At 40.2% G+C, this 9790-nt stretch overlaps 1 protein-coding gene across 1 annotated transcript in view; it reads left to right on the forward strand.

Annotated features, from left to right (window-relative positions):
• Nucleotides 1–874: 874 nt before the first annotated feature.
• LOC138351937 (integumentary mucin A.1-like) overlaps nucleotides 875–9790 on the forward strand; it is a 12385-nt gene continuing 3469 nt past the window's right edge. The window contains exons 1-2 of the mRNA XM_069304105.1: nucleotides 875–900; nucleotides 9732–9790. The exon at nucleotides 9732–9790 is cut by the window's right edge and continues 416 nt beyond it. Of these exons, the coding sequence (XP_069160206.1) occupies nucleotides 875–900; nucleotides 9732–9790 (85 nt within the window). The remainder of the gene's footprint in view (nucleotides 901–9731) is intronic.

A 9790-nucleotide genomic window follows, 5' to 3' on the forward strand; every position in this document is an offset into this window, starting at 1 on the left:
AATAAACATTTCTTTTGGTATTTGAGTGCGTACTTCAGTACATAGTTTTCGGTATTTCAGTCGTTTTCGTATTTGCAGTCTTGGTGTTTCAGTGCAGTGTTAATTCATTGTCATTGTCATTTCATTCATTGTCATTGTCATTTCATTCATTGTTATTGTCATTTCATTCATTGTCATTGTCATTTCATTCATTGTCATTGTCATTTAATTCAGTGTCATTGTTAGTTCAGTGCAGTGTTAATGGCTACTCTCAATTCAGTGACTATTGCCGACTTTATATTTCATGCAACCATATAAAACACAGTCACCTTTGTGAGGTCTGGGAGAAGGAGGAGGGTATTCTACCATTCCCCTTCGTCCAATTTACTTGTTTGGTAAGATCTTATCAAAGTAGGAGCTTACATCACGATGGTAGTGTGAGGGTGCCCCATCTTGCTGAAAATAAAACTACTCCTCTTTACAGACCTCTCTGATGCCTAGCATGACAGACTGTCGTAGCAAGTTCAGGTTAATGGGACCTGTCACAGTAGCGTAAACAAAGTATGGTCTAATTAATCCTCTTGCTGAGAACCCACACCACACTGTAAGTCCTGGGCAATTAACATGATGTTCCACCATAGCATACGGATTCTCAGGTCTCCAGTAGGTGCAATTGTGGTAGGTATTTTTTGTTTTGTTTTGAGATATATACAAGAGTTGCTACATTCTTGTAGAGCCACTAGTACGCGTAGCGTTTCGGGCAGGTCCCTGGAATACGATCCCTGCCGCCAAGAATCGTTGTTACAACCAAGTACACATTTTACTGTTGCGTTAAACAGAGGCTAAAGTTAAGGATTTGCGCCCAGTAAATCCTCCCCGGCCAGGATACGAACCCATGACAAAGCGCTCGCAGAACGCCAGGTGAGTGTCTTACCACTACACCACGGAGACTGTTGAATCTTATAATAGTAGTGTAGCCTCGTCACTCTATACAATCTTCGTTGGACAGTGTGCGCCTTCTGCACATCTTACCAAATACCACTCGCAATACTTCATTCTTCCGTCCGGATCATCTTCACTGATAGCATGGACTAATCTTGGAATGTAACTTTACCAATGGCAGCGCTTCAAAATACGATGGACAGACGCTTTCGAAATTCCTACATCACGACTCGCTTGTCCACAGATTTTCTTTGATTCAAATAACATTCTGAATAGTTCCATCATCTTGAAACTTATTTCTAATCCGACTGATGGTGAGTCGCGAAGGGAAATTTTTTAAACTTCTAAATTGCCTTTGTACTTCAACTGCGTTTTCAAACTTCCAGTAGCATTTTAGGATGAATTTTCTTTCTTCAAACCTTAGTCTGGCTGCAATTGTTAAATTCAATGGGTTAAATAAATCGGATAAGAAACATCAATTTAGCTATCTTGCCGTTAGAGCGAATATACCTTATTTTGGGGACACATACACACTCAAAAAAAAAAAAAAAAATATATATATATATATATATATATATATATATATATATATATATATATATATATATATATATATATATATATATATATATATATATATATATATATATATGGAATAGTATGCATGGTCCGATGTGCCTAACAGACACAATGATTTTCGTTATTTTCAAATATTCCTTTCCAGATACATTATTATTGTTAGAAAATAACCAATTATATTAGGAATATGAATTACTGACAGTTATATCAGGTGATGTTATGTTAGTATAGGTTTAAATAGGTTAGGGGTTAGGTAGGTTGGGTTTGACAAAATTTCTATGTTAGTTTAAACAAATATAAAATTGCCATCCTATATAATACAATGAAAAATTATCAGAAACATTTTCGCAAAATTAGACATTTCATGAAAATTCGGCTTGCTATTTTTTTCTTGGTCCACCAAACCGACATTTGTCGTTCAAGTTCCCGGATTCTTCCCACAGTCTGCACCTCAGTCTGCACCACAGTCTGGCTTGGTTATTGCCAGTTCGCTGGCAGTGGTGGTGACTGGACAACCCTCTCTCTCAGAACAACTATTGCCGCTCGTTGACACAGCCTTTCCTCCCAGGAGTTCATCCTTCATAAAGAGTCTGTACTCTGGAGTTGACTCGTGGATTGGTCTGGGGGAGAGTGAAGAGATAACTATTTCTGCTATAGTTTGATGGTTAAACAGTCATTATAAGTTTGTCGAATAACATATATCATCACATCGTGATGTTGAATGTAAGATATTCATCACATGATAAACAATTACAGGCAAAATGTGCTAGAACGTGTCACGTGTCTGTCATATTTGTTATACATGTCTCTGAGTCTCTGGCTGTCTCTCTCTCTCTCTCTCTCCCTCTCTCTCTCTCTCTCTCTCTCTCTCTCTCCCTCTCTCTCTCTCTCTCTCTCTCTCTCTCTCTCTCTCTCTCTCTCTCTCTCTCTCTCTCTCTCTCTCTCTCGCTCTCTCTCGCTCTCTCTGCCTCTCTCCCTGTCTGTCTCTTTCTCTCATAATTATTTGGTCAATATACACACTTTTACGTACTGAATATTGGGCTGTAATTAGGTCTTGAAACCAATATTTGTATCAAGTATATCATATATATTCGCAAATGTAAATGTTTGCAAACCACTTTTAACTTGAAAAAACGTTTTGTGTGTTGTTATTGATTGAAGTGCGAGGTCGATCGAGGGAGGTTGATCGAGGGCGGTCGATCGAGGGAGGCCGATCGAGGGAGGTCGATCGAGGGAGGTTGATCGAGGGAGGTCGATCGAGGGAGGCCGATCGAGGGAGGCCGATCGAGGGAGGTCGATCGACGGAGGCCGATCGAGGGAGGCCGATCGAGGGAGGTCGATCGAGGGAGGCTGATCGAGAGAGGTTGATCGAGGGAGGCCGATCGAGGGAGGCCGATCGAGGGAGGTCGATCGAGGGAGGCCGATCGAGGGAGGTCGATTGAGGGTGGTCGATCGAGGGTGGTCGATCGAGGATGGTCGATCGAGGATGGTCGATCGAGGGTGGTCGATCGAGGGAGGCCGATCGAGGGAGGCCGATCGAGGGAGGTCGATCGAGGGAGGCCGATCGAGGGAGGCCGATCGAGGGAGGTCGATCGAGGGAGGCTGATCGAGGGAGGCCGATCGAGGGAGGTTGATCGAGGGAGGTCGATCGAGGGAGGTTGATCGAGGGAGGTCGATCGAGGGAGGTCGATCGAGGGAGGTCGATCGAGGGAGGTCGATTCAGGGAGGCCGATCGAGGGAGGCCGATCGAGGGAGCGTTCTGAGTGTGTGATGTCACATTCTTTGCCTCGACAGCCAAATACCAATACGTAAAATTATCATACAATACATGATTTACATAAAATAATCAATAAACTCTCAAGCAGATATAGCCATCTCCTTTATTTCATTACTCTTCATATATATATTTTATTCACTGCTCTATGCTGCTTTCCGGTCGATAGCAGTATTATATTATTGTATGTTGTATTTTATAAACCGGTGTGTGGTGTTTTGACCAATGAGACTCGTCGTTACAAAAGTGCCTATTCATTGATAATTCAACCCAATAATACAACAACAACAAAAGCTGCGTTGCCACTTTGCATGTTCCACTGAAGTGAATGGTAAAGGGATACTTTTTCTGGACTGTACCTAATAGCCAGAACGCACTTCTTGGCTTGGTATGCAAGGTCCGATTGGTTAAACAAGGCGAGTTTTCCTGAAATAATATATGTTTTAGTTTTTTCTTATGGAATGATAAAGCTTTCCCTTTATGTTACATATTATTTTATTTTTTAAATTTAGCTAAAACTAACGTAGGAATATGACCAAACATAAGCTTAGCTTCCTAGCCTAACCTAAACCTAACCTAAACTAACCCAAGTCAGTAATTCAAGTTCTTAATATAATGTAATGATATTAATTCAAATAAATCAATTTGATTATTTTTAAATAACGAAAATCACTCTGCCTGTTAGGCAAATCGGGCTAGGTATACTAGGGAAAGCATACGTAGTATAGAAAGTATATTATATATGTATATATATTAATGAGTATCTCCTTAGAGAAGGAGATTAAGCCTATTCCATCATCAAGTGTTCAACCAAGTAACGTCTACATAGAAAAATTACAACAAGAGCAACAACAACTAGTGCTCAGACGTCTAGACAGTGTAGCCTACTCCCCGCTACTCGACAGTACCCGTCACCCCTGGTTGATTGGTTGATTGGTTGACCCCGACGCACCTGGCGTGTTGGGAGTCACCCCCACTGGTTGTTAACCAGCGCATTGCTCATTTCTACCTGCCGGCTTCCAATTATCGAGACACCAGCGCCACCTGGACGGCCGTTTTTCCGTATATATAGAATTTAGCCAGCTCACTTAGTCAGACTACTGGCTCACCATAGCCCGTGCTACTTGGAACTTTATTCAAGGTAGCGAATCTTTAACATCTTAGTCAGAACATTCTCAGTGCTCCATAGCTGTGTATCTCTGCTTTCACGCTACCTTGGGTGATGGAAGGAAATTTACCTATCAAATTTGGAAGGTGATGGTAAATTTTCACAGTATTTTCAGCACCATTTATTTCTTGATCTCTAACGTAAAGTTAACGTGTCTGTTTGATTGTTTTGTTTGATATTTTTGCACCCTGTAATATAGCCAAGTTTTTTAAGGAACAATTTTCAGTATTGTTATTTGTTAAAGTTAATCTTTCATATTAAAGTATTTATATTTTTCCATTCCCTATGTTTTATCCTGCATTTACCACACTGTGAAAAAGTCCACATAGCAGTTTTATTTTAATTCGTTTTTACTTTTTTTTTTGGTTTATATGTTCGTGGCATTCCATCTGCCCTAAGCCACTGCTCTTAGTCATTTTACATAACAAATTATATAATATATATATATATATATATATATATATATATATATATATATATATATATATTATATTATATATCTATATATATATAATATATATATATATATATATGACAATGTCAGACCACGGAGGAAAAATGAAACAGGAATTTCCTTAAGTACTTTCGTATATTAATACATCTTCAGAAGGAGATGTATTAATATACGAAAGTACTTAAGGAATTCCTGTTTCATTTTTCCTCCGTGGTCTGACATTGTCACATTTTTAATCACGTGTTTACTTTCGTGATATACACACATATATATATATATATATATATATATATATATATATATATATATATATATATATATATATATATATATATATATATATATATATATATATATATATAGTCGTACCTAGTAGCCAGAACTCACTTTTTGGCCTACTATTCAAGCCCGATTTGCCTAATAAGCCAAGTTTTCCTGAATTAATATATTTTTTCTAATTTTTTTCTTATGAAATGATAAAGCTACCCATTTCATTATGTATGAGGTCAATTTTTTTTTATTGGAGTTAAAATTAACGTAGATATATGACCGTACCTAACCTAACCTAACCTATCTTCATAGGTTAGGTTTGGTTAGGTAGCCGAAAAAGTTAGGTTAGGTTAGGTTAGGTAGGTTAGGTAGTCGAAAAACAAATAATTCATGAAAACTTGGCTTATTAGGCAAATCGGGCCTTGCATAGTAGGCTGAGAAGTGCGTTCTGGCTACTAGGTACGACATATATATATATATAATACATATGCTGTACCTAGTAGCCAGAACGTCGTACTCGGCCTACTATGCAAGGCTCGGTTTGCCTAATAGGCCAAGTTTTCCTGAGTTATATATTTTTCTAATATTTTTTCTAATGAAATGATAAATCTGTCCATTTCATTATGTATATTTTTTTTTTTTTAAATTTGAGTTAAAACTAATGTAGATATATGACCGAACCTAACCAACCCTACCTAACCTAACCTAACTTATCTTAACCTAACCTAAACTAACACAACTAAGTCAATAAATTATGTTCCTAATATTATATAATAATAATTCCAATAAACTAATTGGAAACAATTTATTAAAAATAAAGAAAATAACTCGGCCTCACGGGAGACATCTCCCGTCACGCAGGGTGCAGTCGCACCTCCACAGATCTCCAGTATCAGCTCTTGATATTGGTAATGACTCAAAAGGGTCACCACTTACGGGCTATTCATGCCCGTGCCACATTTTGGGTGGCTTAATCTTTATCAATCAATCAACTCGGCCTATTAGGCAAATCGGACCTTGCATAGTAGGCCAAGAAGTGCGTTCTGGCTACTAGGTACGACATATATGTACGCTATATTTTTAGCATATGCACCATATGTACACCATGTAAACTACAAAGAAGCGTCAGTAAGAGCCGGGAGATAACTCCCCTGGTGTCTTAGAGGAACACCAGGAGGAGAGAACACCTTAGTAAAGATCACTTTAACAGTAGATAACATTTCAAACTTTTGCGTTCATCCTGTTTGAAGACAATCTCGTGATATACGAGATTACACTGAGATACGCGGTCTCATTGTATATATAAAGAGTATATCTGTATGCTGGGTATATTTTTTGGTATACCCAGCATCTCCGTTCGAATACACTAAGAGTTTAATATAGTCCTGGACTATGTTTAGGGCTATAGTGTTCCTGTTGGTTGGTTAAATATTGAGGAGATCTTAATAACCCTATGGAATAGGGGTTCTTAACTTCTTGACGATTGTAGAGCCTTAATGGTATACCTTATATGTCTCTATGTCCCCTTCACCAGACGATCGGAAACGTCATTATCGTCACCTGTCCTATTAGGTGCCAGAATGACTTCAAAAGATGTCAATAAAGTGCATTCATTTTACATATAGACAGCTGGGAACAGAATAGCTGGAATAAAATCATAATTATTTTTTTCTAATTTACAAGACTTTTAATTCGATTTACGTCAGTTTTAATTCGATACAAGGCAATTTGAATTCGTCATAACGCAATTTTTAAATCGGTATAAACCAATTTAAATTCAATTTACCGCCATTTTTATTCGACTACACTAGTTTAAACTCCATTTATGATTCGACTAATGGCAGATTTGAACTAATTTACACCATTTTTCTGGTAATATATAGAATATAGAGGCTCTTCCCGGTCGCTGCCCTCAGCGAGGCGTCTCTGGCTCTCTAAGGTTCACAGGCCGGTATACAAATTACAGGAGGCCAGGCCTACCAGGAACAGGTCCGCCACGCAGACCTGGAAGACACAGCAGGTCTCGAAGACACACAGCATAAGGGACGTACACAGCGAGAGCTGTGCCCTACTTCTCTGTGTACATGCACTTGGGAGTTTGCAGACGAGGAGTCACATTAACGTGGCTGAAATATGTTGACCAGACCACACACTAGATAGTGAAGGGACGACGACGTTTCGGTCAGTCCTGGACCATTCTCAAGTCGGAAAAACGTCGTCGTCCCTTCACTTTCTAGTGTGTGATCTGTCGACACACTAGAAAGTGAAGGGACGACGACGTTTCGGTCCGTCCTGGACCATTCTCAAGTCGGAAAAACGTCATCGTCCCTTCACTTTCTAGCGTGTGGTTTGTTCAACACTTGGCAGTTAGTTTTAGACCTGAATTATGTTCTGGACTAATGTTTATTTTCATAGTGGCACAGCCTTAGTTAGTCTCCTGTGGTTGATAGAGGGCTGAAACTTAACCAATTTTTCCCCCCTATCCTGCTCCAAATACATTTTCAATATGTTACGTTAATGTTATATTGGCCTTACATAGATGAGGGCGAGGGGTTGTAGACAATGATTTGTCTACAACACGTGAGGAACACGTGAGGAACATGATTTGTCTACAACAGCAGATAATATTAGATCAACCTTTGAGCTAGAAATTAAGAAATACAAGTGGATATGAATTTTTAGCAGAGATAATGCATCCAGATCCATTAGCAAATACTCACAAACAACAAATCAAAAATAGAAAAGAAAGACAATGACAACCCAGCAGCTGATGTCCCCACGACACAGCGATGAAGAAGCCAGGAGCAAGAGGCCGCTGGCCAACCGAAATATTTTAATTTGGTCGAAACGTGGGTTGTGGTCCACTCTTCTGCTGATTAACTAAACTACCCTAACGATCTAATTCCTCATGCTGCTGCTCGACATTTATATCCTGCTGGTCGATTGTTCTACTGTTGGAGATTGATTGACTGTCCAGAGAGTTGAATAACCCCTCCAAATGGTAAACTGATCCATTTTGCTGGTCGGCGTGAGAGATGAGATCGACTACTCCCTCCTAATGGTCGATTATTCTTTCTCACTGATCAACTATCCAGTCCTGGCTGTCGACCCTCCCTCCCCCTGCAGCTTCTTGGACGCTGTAAACAACGCCGAGTTTTAACTAAGTTTTGAAGAGAAAAAGTCTGGAGCAGCCTCAACAACAGCTCTCTCCCCTCCTCTCTCTCTCTCTCTCTCTCTCTCTCTCTCTCTCTCTCTCTCTCTCTCTCTCTCTCTCTCTCTCTCTCTCTCTCTCTCTCGTTTCAGCAAAATACTGACATTCTCCGGTGTCAGCTGAAAAAAATATGCAACGTTGGCGAGTTTTTTCATATAGAATTTTCTATTCTCAAAATCAATTTAAAAATAACTACAAAATGCAAAATCAACAACCATCCATTGAAATACACGTTGCAGTAAATACAGTGAAGAAGATAATTATTGAATCGTAAAATATCAAACTACCAACACAAATTACACATTAGAAAGTCCTGGCAAACAGCCTTAATTATGAAAAGCAGAATAGTTTGGGCTGCGGCGTCTCGCTTACACTCGCTTATACCACGTGAGTGGTGTAAGGTGCACTAACAGCGTTGTGGTAAGACAAGATGAATGCTTCGACAACAGTTTAAACTGTTGTTGGAGATGGTAAAGCTTCGGGTCATAAATAACTTCTCTGCAAACACACACAACCTAACTGGCCCTATTTTCCGCTTGTTACAACTTGTAATTAAGTTGTTACATCTTGGTACAACGTTTTTATGACGTATTAGAAGGTTGTTACAACTTGTTAGGAGGTGTTAAAACTTGTTCGAGGTTTCGTCGTGTATTTGGCGGGGTGTGGTAACCAAAGTGGCTCTGAGGCAGGCATCAAGTGCCCCTGAGGTCGACCTCCAGCTGGTGGCGCCTCAACACACTCATCCTCCCCCGCCTGAGGGACTCCCTGTAACCGTCCAGCTGGCACTGGGATTATAGGACTTGTGTTTGTAACTATCTTGTAAGTTATCGGTAAGTGGATGTGAGAGGTGAAGGGGGGGATGGGGGGGGGAAGCCTTCACAGCGGACTGTCAGAGTACTGTTGACCAGACCACACAATAGAAGGTGAAGGGACGACGACGACGTTTCGGTCCGTCCTGGACCATTTCTGGAACGTCGTCGACCCTTCACCTTCTAGTGTGTGGTGGTCAACATTCTTCAGCCACGTTATTGTGACTCATCGCCTGACGGAGTACTACCTCAGCTGCTCCAGAGTGTTCACCAGAGTGTGCACGAGTGCACTCCTGAACCCAAATGGATCAATTCCAGTATGAGTACGGGCTATTCATGCCCGTGCCACCTTTTGGGTGGCTTAATCTGTATCAATCAATCAATCCAGTATGATCCATGTGTTGTGGATATCTAAGGACAGCTCTAGTTGTGCCGAGTTGAATTATTACACATATCTGGGGTCAGGATAAGGATCTGGGGTCAGATCCTTATCCTGACCCCAGTGCTATATTGTCGTAATGACTTGGCGCTTTCCCCCCTGATAGTTTCCTTTCTGCAGCAGACACGACCACACCTCCAGCAGCAGACACGACCACCTCTCCAG

This window comes from Procambarus clarkii, chromosome 51 (assembly GCF_040958095.1).
Source record: "Procambarus clarkii isolate CNS0578487 chromosome 51, FALCON_Pclarkii_2.0, whole genome shotgun sequence".
Lineage (NCBI taxonomy): Eukaryota > Metazoa > Arthropoda > Malacostraca > Decapoda > Cambaridae > Procambarus > Procambarus clarkii.